General features: G+C 40.5%; 1 protein-coding gene across 6 annotated transcripts in view; it reads left to right on the top strand.

Moving 5' to 3' along the window:
- PFKFB3 (6-phosphofructo-2-kinase/fructose-2,6-biphosphatase 3) overlaps positions 1-17,286 on the top strand; it is a 112,655-nt gene extending 95,369 nt beyond the window's left edge. For 4 of the 6 annotated variants that reach the window (XM_036759351.1, XM_036759349.1, XM_036759352.1 and 1 more), the window contains exons 7-15: positions 1,817-1,941; positions 3,879-4,086; positions 4,410-4,556; positions 5,049-5,153; positions 6,482-6,611; positions 7,105-7,167; positions 7,297-7,361; positions 9,423-9,584; positions 14,663-17,286. In XM_036759351.1, coding sequence (XP_036615246.1) covers positions 1,817-1,941; positions 3,879-4,086; positions 4,410-4,556; positions 5,049-5,153; positions 6,482-6,611; positions 7,105-7,167; positions 7,297-7,361; positions 9,423-9,584; positions 14,663-14,692 — 1,035 coding nt within the window. In that variant the 3' untranslated portion in view covers positions 14,693-17,286. Of the gene's footprint in view, positions 1-1,816; positions 1,942-3,878; positions 4,087-4,409; positions 4,557-5,048; positions 5,154-6,481; positions 6,612-7,104; positions 7,168-7,296; positions 7,362-9,422; positions 9,585-11,288; positions 11,312-14,662 lie in introns of all 6 variants that reach the window. The other 2 variants (XM_036759350.1, XM_036759348.1) reach the window with 1 other exon arrangement.
- Positions 17,287-24,787: the final 7,501 nt, after the last annotated feature.

The raw sequence follows: 24,787 nt of genomic DNA, 5'->3' as shown, positions 1-24,787 counted from the left end.
CTGCTATCTCATAGAACAGGGGTTCTTAACCTGGGGTCTGTGAACTTAGGTTTTTTAAAAAACATTTTCATACCTCATATTTCTGTACAATTGGTTTCTTTTGTAGTATTTTTTAAAAAATTGTGAACATAAAAGACATTATTCTGAGAAAAGGGGTCCATTACTAAGCTATTCAGTCAAAAAAAGCCTGGGAACTTCTATGGTGGATTGTTAATGAAAGGAAAGAGTGGAAACCATAAGGTTTGTGGCGTAGTAATTTAAATCAAGAGTTTCACTGAATTTCCTTGTTCTTATCCTTTGAAGTTCCACCTGGAAATAGAGCCAAGTTTCAGTAGCTTTTAAGTAATGAATCATCTTTTCTGTATTGTTTATAAACTCAGGATTTATTTTTCATTCATTAAATCATTCAGTCAGCTATCAGCATATTTTGGGCGTAATAACAAGATGGCACCCATACCACTCTGTTTCTCTACCTTTACAAAAGGTACATTGATTTAGTGATTGAGTCACTGATTTAGCGAGCGGCTCCCTCTACCATTGCAGGCCAGACCTTTTTTTTTTTTTTTTTGGCAGCTTATTGTCTTAAGGAGTTTCCTGGAGAACAGAGTGACTTGCCCTGGGTCACATAGCCAGAATGTATCAGAGGCAAGACATTGAACCCATGTACAGTGCCTGGCACATTTTAGATGCTAAATATATGCCTTTTTAATTGACTTCCTGGCTCCAAGACTGTTCATCTCGCTAAGTTCAAATCTGGCCTTAGACATTACTAGCTGTGTGACCCTGGACAAGTCACTTAATTAATTCTTTTTAACCTCAGTTTTCTCATCTGTAAAATGAGCTGGAGAAGGAAATGGCAAACCACTCTAGTATCTTTGCCAAGAAAACCTCCAAAAAAGGGTCATGATGAGTCAGCCATGACTGAGGTGCTCTTAATATAAAAGTATCACATAGCCAGAGTGAGATATTTGTAAAGTGGAAATAGGAGGAAAACTGGACCAAATTTTGAGGAGCATCTTTTACTTTCATTGAAGTTGATGTTACTTTCCTTTGAAGTTGATGATGAAAAGAAGGCAGTATTTACATAAATCCTTTGGTCATCCTAGTCTTATTTTGGCCATTTATTTAAATTTTTTCACTTAGCAAGTTTTAATCAGTAATATAGTTAAGAAATAGGGTGTTACTGGTTGAGTTTCTCACTTTTCTCCTTTATCTTGCCTTGGTGATAAACAGAAGGAAGCAGGCAGATGAGCTCAGTGACCCACAAACTTGGGTATTCATTGTCAGAATAACTTACAGAGTGAACAACACTAGGCTTTGTTTGTGGGATAGGAGAAGGAAATGGGACTCAGAGGCAGGGGCCGGGGGTGCCTCCTGAATTACTTCCTTTTAGTAGCCTGCTTATTAGTTCTGGGCACATAGTAGGCACACAGTACATACTTATTAAGTTAACTGGAGGGTCAGACTGTCTGGTGACTTAGCCACTGAGTTCATAATGAAACGTTAAATCATCAGAGGCATCCATACGTGGTCATTACTGAATCTCTGGATGCCTTTTCCGATCTTCAGTAAGGGCTATGTGGAAGATGTGCCCTCCAGCCACCTGTCCGTCGTCCTACCCTCAGTGCCCTCACCCTCTTTATATTCACTTTCTGACTCTCTACCCAATTTTTTTTCAACACTGGGTATTAGGATAATCTTTTTTTTATCCCGAGGCCTTCTGCGCTTTCCCCTATTGAGAGCCCCAAATCCTGATTAATCTGAACCGAAAGCCTTTCTGTATGACTCATCAGCTGCTTTTTTTGTGTTGTTGCAGGAAGTTAAACTCTCCAGCCCCGATTATAGAGATTGCAGCTCAGCAGAAGCCGTCGAGGACTTCATGAAGAGAATTGATTGCTATCAAGTCAACTACCAGCCTCTTGACCCAGATAACGATGATAGGTAACCCAAGGAAATTCTCATTCTCCTTGAAATAGCCCCATCTTGATATTTACTTCTGTGTGCGATGATCTTAAGGCATGTTATTCTTAGCATAATTATTAATTCTAAAACCTTAGACTATATCTTAGTTCCCTTGAAAGGAGAAGCCTGTCTGTATTCTGCCTGTATTAAACAGTGTCTTTGTTTGGACTTGGGAACTCTGGGATTGATGTCTGCAACATGCCAGGCTCAGACCTCTTGGGCTTTTGGGGTTATCCTGGCCACTGTTTTAGCTAAATGAGGGTGTTGAGAGAGAAATAGCCATCATGCGGCACATTTGGGATCTGAAAAGGGAGCAGGGTTTCTTATATGAGCAAGGACATAGGACCCATACTGTGATGGATTTGCGTTCATCTCTCCACTAGTGCATAACAAAACTTTTTTACTCCTGCATGATTTTTGCCTATACATTTCCATAAATCCCCCATAGAATAGCTATCCAATGTATGGGAAGGCTTCCTCTAATGTTTCATGGGTAAAACACTCGGGCTGTGCGTTGATTTATATCTATTCCTTGCTCTTACTACATCAGTGTCTCACCTCGACTTTTTAGTCATGTGTCCTTGTGATATAAAAGTCAAAATTGGTCATATGCTTCCTCCTATCATCATCACCCACTCTGTGAGTATATTTTCATTGCCTTTTAGTAACTGGCAATTGTAATTCTTCTGAGAGAAGCTGTTGCTCATTTCATAGAAGTAGTAGTGTCACTGTGATTTTACTCCTTCTCTGAAGGAACAGGGTACATAACACTATAGTGCCCATGTTAAAAAATAGAATAAAAGAATTCCTCTGTTCTCAAGGAACTTACAGCCTAATTCTTGAATTCCCTCAAGAAAGAATTTTATAAAAACACCAACATGAATATTTCCATATACTAAGAAGAACAAAAAGATTGAATAATCTCCCCTAACTGCCATTCATGGGGCAGGCAGCCCAGCCAAAGTGAAGCAAGATACCCTTGGGGGAAAGAGGGAAGCAGTATATCCAGGCAAGTCAGACTGCCACTATCTCTTCTCAGCCCCTGATGGAGACAGCCTAAGAGCCTCCAAACCTGCTGCCAGCCCATTCCCCACAGCCATCACTGAGGGAAGAAATCATTGTGGAGAAGGAGCCCACCTTCCTCAGTAACCACTGGCAGTAATTGTTGGCCAGCGTAAGAACCCTGAGACCTATTGGGCCTGCTCTTAGGCCAGCCCTCCCTGCCATCATCCCGGGGAGCCATCCCTGTAGTGACAGGGATACAGATGCAGAGACCAACAACCGCCCGTACAGATTCTATAGCCATAGTTACCAAAGACCTGGAAAAGAAAGTTATTGTCACCAAAAGTCCTTAGCACAGTCATGGCTCAGCATCAGTGGAAATGACATCATAGTAGAACCCTAAACACCATGCGAACTTTCCATTTGACTTGCAACTAAAACATCCCATATGTGTTGTCTGTCTTCTGTTAGAGTATTAGTTCTTTGAGAGCAGAGATTGGTGAGTTCTTTTTGCATATACCAAGTGCTTAACAAATACTTTATTCATTCATTCACTGTTTATAGCTTTGTTTTTCTTACATTTTAAATTTAATGTGATTATTGTTATTGTTAAACTTAATGTTAATATTGATAATTGAATAGGATGGGCTTTAAATTTAATATTATAATTCTAACATTGGATATTTGTGTTTTGCCCTTTTGAATCTCCTGACCCCTTAAACGATTTATTGATTTGCTTTTCTTCTATTTTAAAAATAGTAGTATCATTAGTTCTCAGCTCTTGCCCTGCCACAGGCAAAAAAACCTACCTCATAACAAATTCACACATTGAAAAGGCTTTTTACAGGAGATTGAGATGTTGATACATAATCCTGCTTTGGTTCATTCTCCTCGTGGTTTGGGTTTCTACGCAGGGATCTGTCACTGATCAAGGTGCTTGATGTTGGCCGACGATTCCTGGTAAACCGAGTCCAAGATTACATCCAGAGCAGGATAGTCTATTACCTGATGAACATCCACGTCCAGCCCCGGACCATCTACTTATGTCGCCATGGGGAGAGCGAGTACAACATCCTAGGGAGGATTGGTGGTGACTCTGGCTTGTCTGTCCGGGGGAAGAAGGTAGGAGCCAAGAGGAGAGTGGGCATGCTTCTCCTTTAAGGGAGCTAGTCATATAGTCTGATAGGGGTAGGTGGGATGGTGAATTTTCCTACACTGTGTATGAGAGACAGGGAAGCAATAGATTTCTGGGGCTGAGGAGCACAAGGTGTGTGTGCTAGGGGTGTGCCCTGACTCTGGGGCTCTGGTTCTTTGGTTAGCCACACCCATGAGAGGCAGTGCTGGGTGGCAGACTATGAAAGGTGAATTTTCAGCTTCTCGAGGTTGGAAAGTAGTGCCGTGCTCCAGTGTCCAAGCTCTCCATGTTGCTCCTTGAAAAATTTCAGTTCTCCGTTGCCCTGTGCAAGTTCCTTGAGGAGCAGAATTTGAAGGACCTTAAGGTATGGACCAGTCAGCTTAAAAGGACCATCCAGACAGCAGAAGCCCTTAAGCTACCTTATGAACAGTGGAAGGCCCTCAATGAAATTGATGCTGTAAGTGTATTTGTTTGGCCGTTGCGGTTAGATCTAGTGGAGAAGGGTGTTTTCTTTCTTTTACAAAATGAGAAAAGGAAAAACATTGCCATGTACGCAGCAGAACATGAGAGGATTCAGTAGTAAAGCAGTAAATTTCCATTTTTAAGAAGACCTCTGTAATAAATACTATAATTTTCAAAACTCTCCATTTCTTTGCTTCTTTTTCCTAAATCTATCAGCTCATCATTTCCTGCACCACAATAATCTAACCCAGTCACATTCTATCTGGGAGATCGTGAGAATTTTCCCCCCCATTTTTCTGCATTCGAAGGGCGTTCTTAATTTAGCTCGGTTAGAAAGAGGGCAAGCGAGGAGGGCATGTATCCATACAAGTAATCTTGAGATGTTCTAACAAGTCATCTCAGCTTTGGCCTACAAACTTGGCCCTGATAGTTTCATAGTGGTGCCTTTTTGTGGCTGTGTATGTGACATCTGATTGTTTTTCTCCAGGGAGTCTGTGAAGAGATGACCTATGAGGAAATCAAGGAGACTTATCCTGAGGAATATGCTCTCCGTGATCAGGACAAATATTATTACCGCTACCCTACTGGAGAGGTATATTTATTGGGGCGTGGCTTTCTCCTTGAAAATACCTGGGTCGCCTTTTTTTGGCAAACCGCCTTTCTTAATATGCATTCATTCCCTCATTCACCAACTGTTTTTTGAATGCTATGATGTACAGTGTGTAGCTAGATGTGCTCACTGGGCCTTGGATCAGGCTCAGAGCAAAGCTCGTTTTGGGTATTTCAGTCTGTACTTTGCATATAATAAGATAGTATGATTATAGGAGCTTAGACCAAACACAAGGATATGGAACTTAAAGGGAGAGATAGGTTTGCTGTCCTTGTGTCCTCCGAATGGGCTGAAGGAAAGTTTCAGTGGATGGATTTCTCCCATTTTGAGCAAAATTGATGGAGAAAAATCTGGCTGATAGAGAAAATGATCAAGTGCAATTAATCATATAAAACATAACTTTCACAATTTGTCTCAAGATTTTGATTTTTTTAAAAAACTTTTCCACTTAGATTTGATTTTTATATTGCCTCCTTTCCAAACCTTTCAGTTCTCCAAGCAGCTCCCTAAAACAATACATTACAGATCTGCATCCAGGAAGGGAGTTTCCACATGGAATGTCCCTTCACTAATGAAAATACAAGTCCCATCCCCTCCCCTCCTCCAAAAGTGGAGAGAAGGAGTTGGTCTAGGTTCCTCGGAGACAAATTCTGTCTCAGATCATTCTGCATTGGGGAAAGTCTGTGGACATTTTCCCTTCAACCGTGGAGCCCAACATGTGGCAGTACCTGGGAGGAAATGAGAGGAAATGACCCACCTAGTATAAACCCCAGATTCTAACTGATCCATTACTGTGGATATCCTATTTAACCTGAATAAGAACAGATTATTCCCACCTGTCTCATTTGATGCTACAGATGCCAGATTGGACAACAACCTGGCATGCCTTTTATTCCTGGAAGTGACAGGTGGGATCCTCCAGTACAGAGAAAAGAGGCTAACCAAAAATGATAGCTAGTGTACTCCTATAGAAAATAGCCACACCAAATTTTTAATGATACCCAAGCAACTTGCCTTTTCTAGAAAGCCATTTTTTACTTAATTCTGGAAAGGGATTAGCTTCTCTTCCCCTTTCCCCCTCACCCGTTTGTGACAGGCCCAGAGGCTTAACCTTGACCATGAGAATTGAGACCTCAAGAGATCCTACCTGAATAAGAATTCCTTCTACATCACCCTGACAAATGTTCATTTCATTCATGCTTTCTCCTCATAGTGTATGATTTAGCCCCCTAACATTTATAGATGCAGTTGTTCTGATGTCCTTGCCTTGGATGAAGCTTCTCTTAATATATATCCCTTTTGTCTTGCAGTCTTACCAAGACCTAGTTCAGCGCTTGGAGCCAGTGATCATGGAGTTGGAGAGACAGGAGAACGTATTGGTGATTTGCCACCAAGCTGTCATGCGTTGCCTTTTGGCCTATTTTCTGGATAAGAGTGCAGGTATTTCCTTTTTTTTTTCCTTTTACGTGGGGATGGGAAGTATTATTTTTGACATTGGCATCCAGCAGTTTCAAGACAGTGGTGTTTGTATTTTGTAATTCAGAATCCCAGTGTCCTAACTACTAGCCCATGTGCCCTCATGATGCCCATATGCACTTAGTTCCTCTCCTGTAGGAAGCTCTATGTTTAAACCTTTTATGTAGTACATGTTTTTCCTATACCTTTTTGAGTTCAGCAAAGTTGCTTTCTGTGAACTCCTTGGCCGTGTATATATGGAGAACAAGTGGTCTCCAGTACTTTGTCATATCGTAAAGCCATCTGGAGAGTTGTTACTGGAGTTTTGGCTGAGTCTCCAACATCGTCCGTCTCACAAGAGTTTTCTGTGACTTTTAGGCCCTTCTCTGCTGTAGGGAGAGTAGGTCTTTGAGATGTCTTATTTTAAGGCCTATTGTATATGGCGCCATGATGATCATGTTTGTTTTCCTCTCCTCAGATGAAATGCCGTATTTGAAATGTCCCCTCCACACAGTGTTGAAATTGACACCTGTGGCATATGGTAAGTGGCTTCCCAATGGTCAGAAGACCTTGCACCCTATACCTTACACTTTTAGTGGGGCGGGGGGGGGGGCATTCCTAATTAGCTGAACCTGTGTTCTTTTAAACATTTTATTTCCCTATCCCTTAGGTTGCCGAGTGGAATCTATTTATTTGAATGTGGAAGCAGTAAACACACACCGGGAAAGGTCAGATGTGAGTACCTACCTTGATGCCTCTGGCTTCAGCCCAGGAGAGTTGGTTTGGGAAGCAAAGGACTTTTCTAGGGGCAGTTGCAGTGGACTTTTATGGAGTGGGAAGGGACTAGTCAACATTAAATAACTCCAAATAAAGTCATCATTGTTGGTTTGTGTATTCAGCGTTAATGTACACTTGAGTTGGCTCTTGTGGTAACTTTTTGTTTGAAAGAGGCTCAGGTGGCTTTTTGCCCTCTCTTTTTTCTTGGGTATAGACTTATCATCTTTGCCCCGCCCCCAACCCCATCTGTGTCATGATCTCACAATCTTTTCACATTTTATTTTTACCTCCCTGTTGATAACACCTGACCTGAGAATTAAAATAACTTCCCATTATCTTCTTTCTTCTGTTTCTTCAGATAGATTGCAATACTAGGTTTTAGAATTCATTGGTTGAATCAACATTGGTAATCAGAATTTGGACTTAGGTGTAGAATGACTAGGAATAGAAAAAAAGTTGTAGAGAATGGAGAGAAACTTTTCCAAAACCATTAGTCTCCAAGTCTGTGTACTCTGGGACTTGGCTGATTTCTGCTTCATTGAGATTTGAAACCAATTAGGTTGGGTCTCTGACAGGAGAAATCAGATTGGGACTAACTTGAAAGTTTGAACCCACTTTTATGTAAGTTTCTCTGTCTAGAGACAGTGTGTTACGGAGGATAAAGAGAACTGGTCACAAGAAGTCCTCAGTTTACTTGTATATAATGTATATACTGGCTGTGGGATTGGAGGCAAATTACTGAACTACTAACCTTCTAAAGCAAATTTCTAAATTCAGAAGTTGCAAAAATGGTTTATACTCTGCACTGGTAGAGATTGGCCCCTTGAAATTACAGGTCCAGTCTCTATCAATATATAATATCCTTTTGCCAGGGATATGATTTTAGATTCCTCTTTCCCAGCAGGGCACCCTAATGGCATTATTCCTCATAACAGACCTACCCCTGAGGAGGAATCTCGTCTTAGGACCTTAGCTTGAGGTGTTTGTTCAAAACACTTCCTGGTGTACAGTGGGGAATTTAACGTAGCTGGGTCTGAATAAAATTAGATGCTGGAAAAGCCATCCTACCACATTCTTAAATGAAGAGCTTGGCCTGGGCCCATGACTGAGCAGAAAGAAAAATATCTGCAGTAGTATGGCCTCAAGAGCCATTCACCAGATGTTTTATCGGGTCCCTGTTGAGGTTCCTAGGTCCAGTTAGGTTGAAGGACAAGTTCCTGGTTTTGGGTGATGATGACTCAGGCCTGAAACTGACTCCTGACCCCAAGCCAGAACCTAAACCATCCCAAATATAAGTAGGGTCTAGCTCTGTTTTTTAAAAAAAAAGTCTTATGGATGGAAATTCCGTCCTTTCTGTCAGGAACTTCTTCAGCTGGTTCTAAGGTTAACATATATAACTTGCACTGTTGGTCCTGGCTGGCTGACTTCTACCTCTACCGACAAAATCATCAGTACCATAGTCAACCCTCTCATGTCCTGGTGGGAAAGATTCCTTGACGCTGGATTTCCAGCATCCCTAGTTGGTTGCTGGGAGGCTAAAGAAAATATTTTTTCCCTCTTACTACTGTATTTCTCTGATTTTTACCTGGGATAACTCTAGCCTTTTTTTTCTTGGTGACTTGCTGTGTAATCAGCGGCTCAGTGGTGCTGTGGATAGAATATGGGGCCTGTAATCAGGAAGACCTGAGTTCAAATCCAGCCTCAGATTCTTACTAGCAGTATGACCCTGGGCAAGTCACTTGACCTCTGTTTGCCTCAACTTTAACATGGGGATGATAATAGCACTTACCTCCCAGGTTGTTTTGGGGATCAAAGGGGATGAGCCTGGCACATACTAAGTGCTATGTAAATTAATGTTAGCTATCATCATCATCATTATTAATATTATTATGGTTGATCAAGGTCTAGAAACTACAAACTTTTTTTTTTACTATTGCTTCCTTCCCCACCCTGTCCCTTCCTCCCTTCAATCTACCCCCATAACTATCGCCTTATCTCTTTTGTCTTTGTCTTGATTAGGAAGCAAAGAAGGGACCTAACCCGCTCATGAGACGCAATAGTGTTACCCCACTAGCCAGCCCTGAGCCCACCAAAAAGCCTCGCATCAACAGCTTTGAGGAACACGTGGCTTCTTCTTCTACTTCCCTGCCCAGCTGCCTGTCCCGGGAGGTATCCACACAAGTTAGTTGACTCTTTTCTCCTGTCACTTTCTAATACTATTGCATAGAGAAGACAACAGCCCTATTGAGATTCAGCTATTATCTTCTTTCTAATATGCCTTTCTGTAACCCCTTTTTAAGGGGAGAACACAGAAGTCCTTTGTGCACGATCCTCTGGAGTAGCGTGGTAGCATCCTCTCATTTGGTGCTGATAGAACTGTATAGACACCTGCTTTCCATGCAAGTTCCTTTACTTGGCAGAGTCAGGCAGAGCAGGAAGAAAGCAAGGAATTAGTGCATTTTGTACTCTTCACTCCTGGAGAGGTTAGGGTTACATGGTTGCTGGTTCTATAATGGACCTGTGGTTGAAATATGGAACACCTCCCAGGAGGGCCTCATCTGACCAGAGGACATTAGCCTAAAAGGTATTTTGTGCTTTGCTGACTGGCCAAATCCCATTTAGTGCTGGTCTTTCCTTCTCTGTCCTGGGTGTGTCTGCCTGAGGTATGGCTGAGGAAAGCATTTGGAATCACTGACCAAGGCCACCTTTTTGGGGCAACGGTGAGTGGTAGACTTTATTGTGGTAGCAGAAGCCCCACTTGCTAGTGAATCAGTAGTAGCTAGTGAATCAGTAACTGGCTTACCAAACTAACCCTGTCATTGACTTCTGACTGTTAGCTATAAGGGACGGAGGGTGATGGGGGTGAGGGCCATGCGTTTCAGCTAGGGGCTGAAAATTTTTTTTTCTCCTTCCCTAAAAGACAGCCTCTTAAAGCCATTTGAAAACCCATTGTGAATCTCTCCCTGTAAATGTAGGTAGCGCCAGTCTTACCATCTAGAACCACCATCCCCTTCCTTCTGAGCTCAGCCCTTTCTTATTTTCCTCCCCTGCCAAGAGTTAAGCCAGTCTTCAAAAGCACCCAACATTTTCTAAATCTGTGATTGAGAACAAGGTTTATATTTGAATGGCTCACATTTTGAGTTGAATTTTTGCTTTGTTAGCTACAGATCACTCCCAGCATTAGCCTTCATCAAGCTCCCTGGTTCTACCCCGTTATAATCTCAACTTTTTTTTTTTTACAAAACTTTCTTTTTTTAAAATAAAATGTATGATATTTGGCATTCCTGTGAAAATGATTTATAGGACTTGGAGAGGGAACAAGACTGTCAGGGATATGCCTTAGATGTATGTTATAAAGTACAGATGATGCAATGTGCACTTTCTTCCACTTCCCCTTCAGATTTAGATTTGGTACTATAGCTTTTTGGGGAGAGGTGGAGGGGAGGCTCAGTCTTCCCGTCTGGCCCCATTCCAGTACCAGTCAGCACCAGAGAAACTTTAACCCACCCCATTGACCTGGGCTGCTGGTTGATCCCTCCTTAGGCAGCCTGCTTACAATGGCTCACCATGCCTGTCTCATATTTAGTGCAGGCACTTGACTGACATCTTTCTTTCTCTCTATTGCAGCTCAGAAATCCCAAACTCAAGCAGTTTGCTAGAAGCCCATAGGGTCATGCCTGGCCTTTTTGGTTTTTTAAAGGACATTGTCTAGTTGTGTAGTATTTGGAATTGCTAGCGATCAGCAGGCTAAACTTGAAGGCACAGGCTATCCTGGTAGCAATAGAGTTTGCCATGATGACACTAATTCCTGATTTCAAATGCTGTTTTTGTGTCTTTCCCTTCTTTTTCTACTGACCTTTCTCTCTACTTTTCTTCTCTCTGCAGCCTTTACTAGGGAAAGCCTGTTTGTAAGTATTTTTCTCTGAGCTATTTATAATCCCTTTTTCCCTCCTCCCATTCCCCCTGTTCTCCCTTCTTTTGGGTGCTATACAGTTTGGAGTCTGTGACTTGTGAGCCTCATACTAAGTAAGGCCTGTGGGTGGGGGGATTTGGGGAGAGAAGAGAAGAAAGGCTTTTGGAAAAGTTGGAGCATCTTAGGATTCAAGTTATTTTCTTTATCAATTTATGATTTTCTTTATCATAAAGCTGCCTCTGTTACCGCCATCGCTTTCCTATTGGCTGCTCTTGATCTTCCCTTTCCTAGTTGGTCTCTTGGGTTTCTGTTTGCTCTTGGTGATAATATTGAACACCACCTGGGTGTTGGGTGTTGGGGAATGATTCCCAACCTACGCATCTGTCCACATTGCCTTCTTTCAGAATCTGTAAGCTTTAGTAGTTAAGGAATCGACTTTAGGTTTTCCATTGCTGCTGTTTCATCAAGCATGTTGTGTGATTCTTTTAAAAGGCCCATTTCTGTGTGAAAATAGCAAATTAACCACTTCCATGAGCGTTTAACCTTTTGTGTTAACCTCCTTTTTCTTGGCTATCTGTCAGGCAGGTTCTAGTAGCAGACCCTGGGAAGTTCAGTATTTCAGTGGCAACCTATATGGCCACCTGACTCTTCCTTGCCTATTCCCTTATTTAATGAGTCAGGTCACTTTGTTGAATATGCAAAATTAAAAAGGGATTAAGATTTCTGCCTGAAACTTAGAACAGTAGATCATTTCTTCCTTCCTTCTTAAAAGGAGGAGGGTCCGCTACATATAGTATTTGTGATCTAGGCTCAGTTTATTTGTGCTTAGGCCACAATGTTTCCGTTTTACCTCCCTTTAAACAATAACCTCCATGATGGTAGGAACTATTTTAGCTAAGCTTTGTGTCTGGGCCTTACAAATAGGACTTATGCATTGTATACATTGTATACAGAGTCTCACCTCTGACACTTATTTATAATCTCTGCTGGTATTTTAAAATTTCCAATATGCTTTACAAAAGGAAATAGTCTAAAAGATCATTTTCTTCCCATTCTATTTTTCCTTCCTGTGCCCCTACCCTAAGTTTAAAAGACAGATTGTCTGTCACATGTTCTCCTTACTAACATTTGAATAGAGAAACATGGCTCAGTATACCCCCCTTTTCTCCTTCCCTGGCATCCTTGAGTGGCAGCATCTTGGCTTGTGTTAGGATTAGCTGTTCCAAAGGAACGTGATGCAGCTGTTTGGGGTAGTGTTGTATGGAGAGCTTCTCCACCATTTCCCTCCGGTCCTTCTGTCCCTTCTTTTCTCAGTGTGTTCTGTGGAAGTATATCATAAGTGGTGTGTGTGTGTGTGTGTGTGTGTGTGTGTGTGTGTGTGTGTGTGTGTGTGTGTCCCCTATGCTTGGTGGCTTCCTGGAGTATCATTGTACGTGTAATGCTTTCCACAAGGCCTTGTTTGTTTTAGGGACCTGGTTTATGAGAGGACTACAGTAGCTTTGCCTCTTAAGATGCAGAGTTCTAGGCTCATACAAGAGGCATCTGGACCATTCCCCTTTACCCCTCCCTCCCCAGAGTGATGCTTTGGAAGTAACCAAATCTATATGACCTTCGTAAAATCACCTTCATTTTTCTGGACCTTAAGTTTTTTGTTTCCCGTGACTTTTCAGCTTTGAATGTTATGGTCTTGTCTTGGCACAGATTTATAAATTAAACTTTGTCTACCCAAGGGCCAAATCCCAAACTCCAGAAAACAGGTGTTACAGTTCTTGGCAGATTTACAAAGTGGACTTGGGAGTTTTCGTCTTAATCCCTGTCTTTGGGAAGGCTGTCTTGCTTCCTTGGATTGAGATCCATGGCATCTTGTATTCTTAGGCTTAGCATAAAAGGCTCAAACTCTTAAGTTGTCCCCAGAACTGACCATACCTTCCAGGGATTCTTTTGCTTAGGTCACCTGAGGCTTGCCAAGACAGCCTACTCAGTCCAGGTTTTGTCTTAGGGTTGAGGAAAGAATCATTTAAGTCTCAGGACAGTAGAATACGAAGTCACTTTGCTTCTGTATAGGACTAGTAGATTGGAAGGTGATCCATATATGAAACTAAGAAAACTGTGATCTTTAGGATTCTGGTTTTGTTTTTTTGTTTGACCACTAAGGCAGGCTCAAAGTCATACCTGCCATAAATGTATGTACTTTCCTCATCACCTTCTTCCCTTGCCCCCACACACTCCTTAAAAAAACCCCAAAACAACCTGAGTGGAAAGAGACCAAGCATCTTAAGGAGTAGTCTTGTGGTTTGTTTCTTTTGTTAATTATTTTGTTTTGTTTTTGAGACCCTTTGGAAAAGAATTAGATTGACTAGGTTGACGTGACTCATGCTAAATGGTGGGAAAGAATCTATAGTAAGCATCTAACCCTAAATTAACCTGGGGGCTGTGAGCTTGTCTTAAAAAACAGTTTGATATATTTGAGTGTAGTTGATTTCTTTTGTAATCCTATATATTTTATTTTATATATTTAGAAATATTCTGAGAAAAGGTCCATAGGGTTTAGCAGTCTACCCCGATCTGTGGCTGCTGTGTTGTTTTTTGTTTTTGAGGTTTGTGTGTGGCAGTGGTGCTTCTTGACTAGGGTCAAGACCATCCTAGTCAAAATTGATAAAGTGAGCCCTAGTGATTTGGGGCCCTAGTTGAAATGCCTCCTGAAATCTCCCTCCTGGCATTGTCGCTGACTTTCTGCATTTTTCTTCCATCTCCTCTCACCCAGGACATAGCCTTCCATTTTGGGCATTCACACCTAAATCCATAGAATTTTACCCTATATTCTAAGCCTGTTACAGATTATTATGGGTATTTTAACATTCTAGTGCTCCTCCCAACCAAATTGTCAGCATAGCTTTGGAACCACTAAATGACACAAGGGGAGAAATTTTCCTTTGGAGCAACCAGTCTGTGGACAGGCACACTCCCTCCAGAGGATCTTTTCTAATATATTTTTAACTGTTTGGTTTTATCCTCTAAGCTTCATGACTTTTCCTGCCTTTTCCTTTTCTCTTATGGCCAGAAGAAAGGCCTTGTGTGTGTTTCTTTTCTTTTTCTTTTTGTTTGTTTTTAAAGCATATGTGTCCTTGGGTAACTCTACTACTTTTTTGACTTTTGATAATAAATTTACATGGGCTCCCTGGGATGCCCTGGCCTATTTGGGCCCACTTTGCCTACTGATGCTCTACAGGGCTATTTTTTTTTCTGTGTGTGGGAGGGGTCTCACCTGCATGATAATGAGTCTTGCTTTATAGGGGCTTGAGTGGAAATAAACTAATTCTTTCTTTTCTCTTCCCCTTCAAAACAGAACCTGAATAACTCACAGAACCAATCTTGACTCTTCCTGGAAATCTGAAACAAATGAAACCAGTTGCATTCCGTTGCCATTTCTGAAGCTTGGCTTGTGCTCCTCCATTTAACCTGAGGCCCAGATAATCCCAGCTGCTTCTTCCATAAACTGTTGGGGTGAGGGCGGGGCTTATCAAATGAAAATTCAGTACTCTTGACTCTGATCATCCAGCCATGTTGTGGTGACTTAAAGGCAGTGTATAGCTCTCCTAATGTAAAAGAACCCACCGTTTTTCATTTTACTTCTTTCCTATTTTTTCTCATCATCCCATTCTTCATTTTCAGTGGATATCTATGGCAACCTTTATGAATAGACTTTGGAAGTGTGGGGAAGGGAAAATTAGCTGAGAAGAGAATGTCTCTGCTTTTCCCCCTTTCTGCCTTAACCAGGAGATGTTTCAGAATGGCAGGTCTGAATTTCTTAAGGTTACAAGAAAATCCAAGATGGCTGGCCTCCTAAAGAAACCATCTGCTTTTTTTGTCTTGGCCTCTGAAGACAATACTTCATTAGAAGTGGAACTAGCAAATAATGGCTTGGAGGTGGTGTACCCAATCAAAATCTGCATTTGGAGAAGTAGACCTCTTCAGGAATTCCTGAGTCAGAAATCTGCCTTGACTAAAGCAAGGACATTACTCTCCATGTATATGTTTTCATTCAGAGTCTCTGTTCTTTTCTGTAAGCCAAATGTGAGGATGGACACCCATCACCCCTTGCACAGGAGGGATGTTTTTCTGAGTTTAGCAAGATACCTTTCTGTTTGAACTGCTTATATTTGCACCTTTTCTGGAAGAAGTAGGATGAGAAATTTGTGCCATGGAAGTTGGACTTTGAGTCTGCATCATAGGAGCTATGTCAGATTGTGAAGGAAGCATGAGGAACTGGAAATACCGACAGGGTTAGGAAACATCTGCAGGGCAAGGCTTGTTTCCCAAAGAGTTGTATAGTACTGATTTGAGACTGGCTTGGTATAAAACCAGCTGGCTGTTGTCTGCTTGTTCTAAAGTAGACGACTGACTCTGGAAGGTTAGGGTCAGAAGAGATCCTCTCCCTAGGATTCTCTTCTCATCACCCTCTCTTTCAGGCTGGACAGAATAGCTAGTATGAGGAAGAAGACTGCCTGGTTTCAGTTCAGTCTTCATCGAGCATCTGCTGTGTGTCTAGCATTGGGCTAGGTGCCGAGGACAGAAGAGATGGGGATGGCTATAGAAGTTTGACATCTCTGTCATGATAGAGCCTATGCTGTTTGGAGTGTAGGGGGTGGTGGGGAAGACTTTTCAAATGGCATTTCCTCTTTGCCCAATGTGCCGCAAGTGGGAACAGAGAAAGAGGAGACTGTATGGGGAATGCATTCTGCTTCAGGAAGGAGGTAAAAATGGGTGGGCAGAGGAAGCGACAGACCACAGTGCCTCATACTTTAATCGGTAAACGTTTCTTAAGCACTTACTCTGTGCCATTCACTCTGTTCAGCACTGGGGATATAAAAAGAGGCAAAAGATAATGGAAAGTTTAGTTCGTGTGTGCTCAGAATTGTTCCTCAGTCACCAAAAAACTCTATCAGTGGGGATGCGTGGAGCTCATACGAGACCCTGCAAAGACATGTTTATTGGCAGCCCGTTGACAAGTAGACATATGCATAGATTGTCATAAGCCTAAGATCTCCCCCCACCCCTTTTTTTTAACCACCCTGAGTCATGTCAGCCACCCACCCACCTCTCCTTGTGGATGTGTAAGCAGGCACAAGTGCATGTTTATATGTGAACCATATAGTTTTGGATTCACTTTGTTTTTTATTATAGGTTTGCTGGTAATCTGCTTTCTTGGACTCATTTCTGTTTTTAATGGACAAAAAAAGGGCCAAGAATAGAATTTTGTTTAATTATTTCATCGTAAGGGTCTCTATCTGTAGTGTTATTTTCTCTCTTCTTAAAATTTTAAACAACAATCTAGTTTTACCTAACCAGAAGATTTTAATTTGGGCAGAGTGAGGAGGCTTGAATACATCCAGAGATCCTGGAGATGATGCTACTTACTTTAGAAGCCTGGTAGTAATAGTAGCCTGAACTACACTGAAACATTTCATTAACGGGTGTGCTTAACACACAGTGGAGGAGGTCTTGCTGGGACTACTGACTTTTATTTTTACCGTGTTCCACTGGAACCAGTTTTTCTGAACTTTGTATATTTGTTTGGGGGACACAGCTATTTCCCCCCATTCTATCTTGACAGTGGCAGAACTCTTTTTAAGAATTAAGAAGGGGGAGAAACTGATTGAACCACATCCATGATACTGTTTTTATTTGTAATACTTGAAATTTATTTTTTTAATATTATTTTGATAGCAAAGTGCTATTTATTTATTTAATATGTATGATGGCGCCAGGTGAGAGAGAGATGTTTGGAGGGGTTGGGGGGGGGGTTTCTAAGCTTGTGACTTATTAGGTGTGCTTTATGTTTGTCTTAAATAATCACCTGGGATAAAACTCTGCTAGCTTGTAAACAGGGTATGCCTTTCAGAAATTTGTATATTTTGCAGTTGCAAATAAAGTATACTGTCAAATATATCTGATTTTCATTTGAAAAAATGTGTTTTGTTGTTATTACTGTTACTGTTATTATTTTAAGAAGCACTGATTATCCTGTGCTGGAATACCAGACTTGACAGTTCTTCTCTTGGAGCTAAAATTCTTCAAGCCTCTCTGGGCTTTACAGAAACACATTAGAAACATTAGTAATGTTACAGAAGCATTAGTTAGGTACCTGAATTTTAGGAAGAATATGACATTTGATTCAACAAGTATTAAGGGCCTACTATATGCCAGATAGACTGTTCATAGGCTCATTTTTATACTGTTGAAATTTAAGTCAATTTCATACAGGTTGTAAAGGCCCAAATTGCAAAGTAGGTGAAGTTTGGTTTTAAGACACTGGGTGTCTTAAAGAAATGCAGAAATATAAGTGAGATGATCCCAAACTGCTCTGGAGTGAAACTAACCTCCCACCATCTTCCAAAATTTTTCCATGATCCAAAATTATTTTTCTCCCTTCTCCTTCCTTCTCTCCCTCCCTCTCCATCCTTAAACTTGCCCAAAGATTAGGGACTAGAAATTTGGAAATCCATTTGCTCAGCCCCGAGCTGGAGGGTGGAGGTAATGAAATACAAAGTTAAGATATGGCAGAACCTCTGATCCTAAGAAACCAGGCTGAGGTGTGGACTTGATGTAGGAGTTGGTCCCCAGGCTAGTTTTATGATTCTGAGCAATCCAGTCTATCTACAATCCCATGCTCACTCTTCGAAGGAAGAGCTGACCTATGTACATGAATTAAGGAGAAAGGAAACATCTGAAGCTTATTGCAGTGCTTGATAAGGGAGACTCTTCAGGTGTAGCAGGGGAAGGATGCCAAAATCTGCTCCCTTAACCAGGACCACCCTCAACCTTCACCTGGAATGACAGTACCTCTTTGTGAGTCAGCATTACACATGTGTTTCCTGCTGCCCGGTTGGAGAGAAATAGATTATTAGATAGAAATTAGATTATCTCCTATTCTAGAATGGAGGATACCAGCAAGGCCAATAGCAACAAGAACAAAGAAATGTCAAATGTCATTGGTTAGAATCTTCACTATCTAAAAGGTGAAGTGGGATCAAATGTCTAGAATATAGTCTAAATCTAATGACTAGAGAGGAAATACTTAGCCAACTTTTTTCTTTAAAAAAACTCCTTTTTAAATGATGCTCCTTGGTTTTCTACACTAGTCATTTCCCAATGTACCAGTTCCTTTCTCCCCACCTTGTAACAAATAGCAAAACCTAGGGATATAGAGAGAACATAACTGCATATGCAATATTCTGCCCCCTTAGTGCCCCATCTCTTGACCAAGAGGACAAAAATGTGTTGTTCCATCTGTTCTTTTGAACCAGGATTAATCATTTTCCATAATTTTTTTTTCAAACATTCTCCTTTTGGTTATAGTTTAGTAGTTGGCATAGTGGATAGAGCATCTTAGAACTTGGCCCAGAGTCCAGAAGACCTGAGTTTAAATCAATTCAGACACTTAGTAATTGTGTCACTCAACCTGTTTGCCTCAGCTTCCTCATGGGGATAATAACAAACACCTACCTCCCAGAGTTGTGAGGATCAAATTACAATTATCTTTAATTGTAAAGCCCTTAGTGTAGTACCTGGCCCATGTAGTAAGCATTATGTAAAAGTTAGCTATTATTATTGTTGTGTATATAGTAGTTGGCTTCTTTTCAGTTGTACATTTTTCTCCTGATTCTTAATTCAAATGCCCCTGTGTTTCTCTGAACTCGTCTTATTTGTAACTTCTCAAGGTGTAATAATATTCCATTCTGTTCATATGCTGCATGAATAACCATTGAGGAGTTAACCATTTTACATTTAGACTCTCACTTTACAGTTTTTGTTATCATTAAAAAAGGCAGCATAGTATTTTCATTTGTTTCTCTAGACTCCATTTTATAATCAATCTTTAAGCTCTGATGTGCCAGGCACTGTGCTAAGCATACAAGGACAGGCCCAAGACAAGCATTGCTCTCAAGGAGCTCACAGTCTACCTCCAACCAGAAAGATCCAAGTCCAAATGCCACCTCTGACATTTACTAGCTGTGTGACCCTGGTCAAGTCATTTAACATCCAGGCAAGTCTCTTGACTCTTAAGTTAGTTCCAAAGGTGCCAGCGTTTAGTGGTAGAGGAAGTTCTACAGGTCCAGTCCCTTACTATGCTCCAGGCAGTGTGCTAGGTACTGGATATTCAAAGACAAAAAAAAAAGGCCCTGCTTTCAAAGAGCTTACACTTTATTAGGGGAAACAACATGTACATATATACATACATATTTAAAAATAGAAGGTAATTTGAGGAGGGGGCTGCCCTAGCAGCTGGGGGATAGGGGCAGGAGTTGGGAAAGGCTTCAAGTAACTGAACTTGTCTCTATTAAACAGTCTTTAATCCCTTTATACCAAAATAAGTTTCATACCTTTTTTCTCCTCAGGACACTTTTAAATGGTGTTTTAGAAAAAAAAGTATTAAACCTCGTGGCTGCTAGATGTGGTCACTAAAAAGGTCACTCAGCCTTTATTTCTCTCCAGGTTTCACTCTTCACTCTCTGAACTTTGTCTGCTATTCACTCCTACCCCAAGTGTACCTGCCTCCTCCCATCCCCCTGGATTTTTCAGCTTCCTTTTATGTGTTTTCTCCCTCCATTAGAACGTAAGGTCCCTGAAGCCAGGGACTGTCTTGTATTTATACTCCCAGGTCTTCCTCAGCTCAAGGCCTGACATAATGAGTAAGGGCTTAATAAATGCTTGTTGACTTAATATTATGGACCAGTAATTGAGTAATCCAGTTCCATAGCACCGACACAGTAGCATCGCTTCTGAATGGTGAGGTATAATGGGTTACTTATGTCACAGGACCTCAGGCCATCTTGTTCAACCTGCATTTGACCAAGATTCTTTTCTACGAATTTCCTCGAAGTGGTCATCCAACCTTTATCTGATGATCTGTGGGTGGAAGGGGTGAATCAGAGTCTCCCCCTTTGGAATGGCTGTAATCTTTTGGAAGCATTTCCTTACATCAAACCTAAGTTGGTCTATATGCAACTTCTACCCGTTGTTTCTAGTTTTACTTGCCTGGGCTAAACAAATGAGGCTAATCCCTTTTACACAAGATGACCCTTCAGATACATCCACAGAGCCCTTTCTAGGTATTCTCCAGGGTAAATGTCCAATTCATTCAACTGATCTCCATGTGACATCACCTTGGCTCTTCTCCATCCTGCTCACCCTCCTCCCAGTGTCCTTTCCCAAAATACAATACTCCAAATATGGTTTGCCTGACTGCCAAGGCAGAATATAATCACTTTCTTCATGAAGGACACCAAGCCTCTTTGGATGTGCTCTAAGAACACGTTGGGTTTTTTGGCCACAAAATACCATTGACTTCTTGAGTTTGCAGTCCATTATAATCTATAAAATAGGGATAATACTTATGCCAGAGACGGCTGAGTGGTGTAGTAGAGGAAGCACTGGGTAGGTAGGTAGTGCAGTGGATAGAGCTCCAGGCCTGGAGACAGGAAGATGAGTTCAAATGTGGCTTCAGATGTTCACTAGCTGTGTGACTCTGGGCAAGCCACTTAACCCTGTATGCCTGTTTCCTCATCTGTAAAATAAACTGGAGAAGGAAATGGCAAAACACTCCAGTATCTTTGTCAAGAAAACCCCAAATGAGGTCATGAAGAGTGTTCATGACTGAAGAACAAATTCTTTTCACTTATATCTGAGTTGGAAGGGAGCCCAGAGGCCAGTTAGTCCAATATATATCTGAACAAAGATATCCTTTACAATATCCTTCCAAATGATCACCTCTACTTGAAGACCTTTGACAAGGGAGAGCCCGCTCCTTCCTGAGGCAGCTCTAATGGTTTGGAAGTTTCTCCTTACAAGAAGCCTGTATTTGCCCACCTGCATTTTCCACCCACCTTTTGTGGGGACAAAATTACTGGGGATTGGGAGGGAGAGGTAGCCTTTTTGACAAGAATTTCTGAGAAAGTTGAATAACAGTTTAGCAGAAATTAGGTTTAGATCAATGTCTTAAATCACATGCTACAAAAAAACTAGTAGGTACATGACTTGAATGTAAAAGGTCATTATCTTTTAAAGAAATAAAATAAGTGGAAATATCTTTTGCAACAATGCTGAAGGGGAGAGTTCTTAACCAAACAAGGGATAGAGGAGATCATAAAAGGCAAACTAGACAGTTTTGATTGCATAAAATTAAACCCTTTTTGCACTGAGGGAATCAATGAAAACTAAAGAGATACCTATTGGGAAATCTATTTGCATCATATATTACTGATAAAAGTTCACTATGTAAGATAGGCACGGAATTGAAGTAAATATATAGCATTCTTCAATAGGTAAGGGGTCAAGGGACATGAACAAAGTTTTCTAAAGAACAATTGTAAAGGTGCTTTATAAATGCTTATTCCCTTCTCCCTTTTGCAAATTGGTGAAGTTGACAAAAAAAGGGAATAGTCAATGTTGGAGGTGCTATGTAGAGTTAGGCACACTAACATACTGTTGCTAGACTCATAAATTCATCCAGTATTGCTTGATATCAGTGTGAAATTATGCAAGAAAAGAAAACCAGACTTACACAATGTGGCAGTAAGTAGGGGCCAAAATTAAAATAGGCTAAACTTTGGGCAGCAGTTAGATTAGATTTGAGACAGACTGACAAGGTTTGGTAGTCACGGGTACACATGACAAATGCATAGTGCATAGTGGCAACTCTAATTTTTAGCAGGCCACCCAAAATTGATTGGTGGGCCGCAAGCAACCTGTGGGCCTTAGGTTGTGCAGGCCTCCACTAAATTGTCCATTCTCTTTCACCCAGAGATCCTACTATTGGCCTCCAGGAAATGAAAGACAAACCAAGGCCCAAAATATTCATTTGTCACTTTTTAGTTGTTCAGCTGTGTTGCATTCTTCATGACCCTATGGACCAAAGAACTCCAGGCCCTTCTATAAGCATTTTACTACTGGCCATGGGGTTTTCTTGGCACAGATACGAGAGTAGTTTGCCAGCTGCCTCTCCAGTGGATCACCTTTTGTCCGAACTCTACACTCTGACCTATCTTGGGTAACCCTGCACAGTGTAGCTCATAGTTCATTGAGTTATGCAAGCCCCGCTGCTACAATCCAGAAGGGGAAAATATTCCTAGCTGGGCTCTTTGTAGTAGCCAAGAACTGGAAACTAAGTTTAGGTACCTATCAATTGGAGAATGACTGAAAAATTTGTAATTTATGAATGTCATAAAATATCAATAAAATGAAATAAAACACTGAGTAACCTCCCAAAAAACCAAAGATGGGGGAAAAACCTCCAAAGAAACCCAGGAAACAGATAAACATACCTCCTTACAGGAATCAATCAATCGGCAAGTATATATTGAGCCTATATGGTAGGCACAATAGGTATTTTTTTGCTCCAAGAGATAGAATAGAATTGTGACAGGCATTGTAGAGGTGAGCATGCTGAGACTAGAAAGACAAAAAAGCCCAAAATGACAAATAGTACCTGCCCTCAAGAAGCTTATTTTCAATCGGCAGAAATAATATATTCCCATATAAGGTAAGTAGCACGGTGGATGAAGGGTTGTACTGAAAGTCAGGAAATGAGTTCATGTTCTGCCTTAGACCTTTCTTAGGTCTGTGACTCTGTGTAAGTGACTTGACCTCTCAGCCTCAATTTTCTCATCTGTTAAACGGGGATAATAGTACCTTCTTTCCAGGGTTGTTGAGGTTATTGAGGATCAAATGAGGTAACATAGGCAAAGTACCTTAAAACACTATATATAAATGATAGCTATTATTATATAAGTAATTATATAAGTGTTATATATAAGTACATAACATATTTATATAAGTACCTACAAAACATGAAGTAAATAGGAGATAATAGGCACTGAATTATCAGGGCAGAATGCTTTATGCATTATCTTCTTATGCAGTCACTATATGGACTATTTTTTCTTCATTGAGGATTTGGTTGAGAGTGGAGAAAAAAGGCCTTCCCACTACCCCCAGAAATGATTATGAAGTAAAAACCAAAGACATCAATAAAACATCAAAAACCTATAAAATAAATAAAATGAGGGAGAAGACACAAAAAAAATTATTTAAGCATTTTATAATTTCTAAAAGAGAGCAATACTTGTTAGGCATTTTTTTTTTGCCCCCAGGAGATACAACAGAACTGTGACAGGCATTGTAGAGATGAGCACGCTGTATGTACCTCCAAGAATAGCAGCTGGTTTAGTCATAGATAGGTCAGGGAAAACGGCTGTGCCACAAAAGAATCAATGAAGCATGAACCACAGGCAAAGAAAAACAGTACTAATTCACTCTTCCCCCTCCTCCCTAGAGCCCAGCAGAATGTATTCAATTCATTTATTTGATGTAGGCTATTTCCTGATTTTGTGTCACTCTTGCATAGATTCTATATATGGTAAGTATCTATGTGATGCCATTCTGTAAATGGTATTTATGTATGGCTTCTGTATGTGGTGTCCTTGTGACTCCGTAAAGGACTAGCTGAAAAATAGGGAAGAAAAACAAACATTTTAAAAAGTTTTGTGTTATATTTGTTATGCTTTAAATGCTTGACTAGTAGCAATGAAGGTAATAGAGATTATAGATAAGCAAGAAACCATAAAGATTATAGAAATGGTAGACAAAACTAAAAGCTGGTTCTTTACAAGGACTAACAAAGGTGGTAAAACTTTAGCCAACCTGACTAAAAATAAGAGAGCAAAAATCAGATAGAGAAAATCACTAATGAATCACGTGAAATCATCACAAAATCAGAAGAAGCAAAAAAGAATGATCGAAACATCGAAACAGTTATATACTAACAAAACTGAGAACACAAACGAATTAGAGAATATCTTTAAAAATATAAAATATCTAGATTCACAGATCAATAGAGATCTTACATAATCCAGAAAAAGAAATAGAACTACCAAAGAAAAAAACTTCCTGGTCCAGATGGATTCACAGGAGAATTCTATTCAACTTTTAAATAAGTTAGTACCAATATTACACAAATTAGTCTTAAAAATTGAGAAAGAAAGCACTCTATTAAACTTCTATTATGAGATAATATAGTCCCAGTGTCTAAACAAGGGAAGGATAAGACCAGGAGGAGAACTATACCCACATTATTAATAAATATTTAAAAGATTTAAATAAAATCCTTGTAAATAGACTGCAACAATTCATTCAAGGAATTATTCATTATGACCAAGTTGGATTTATATTGAGGATGCAAGGATGGTTCAGTATTAGGAAAACAAGTATCATAATCATGTTAAAAACAAAAACATCCCAAACCACATGATTATCTAGTTCAATAGAGGCAGAAAAAGTCTTTGATAAAATACAACATTCACTTATGCTAAAAACTCTACAAAATGTAGACACAAGGGGACCTTTTCAATGTCATAAAAAGTTTCTTTCTAAAACTAAAAACAGACATCATATGCAATGGGGATAGACTAGA

Source organism: Trichosurus vulpecula, chromosome 5 (assembly GCF_011100635.1).
Source record: "Trichosurus vulpecula isolate mTriVul1 chromosome 5, mTriVul1.pri, whole genome shotgun sequence".
NCBI classification, from domain to species: Eukaryota; Metazoa; Chordata; class Mammalia; order Diprotodontia; family Phalangeridae; genus Trichosurus; species Trichosurus vulpecula.
Note: the sequence above shows the minus strand (reverse complement) of the source record. Positions and strands in the feature narration are given on the sequence as shown.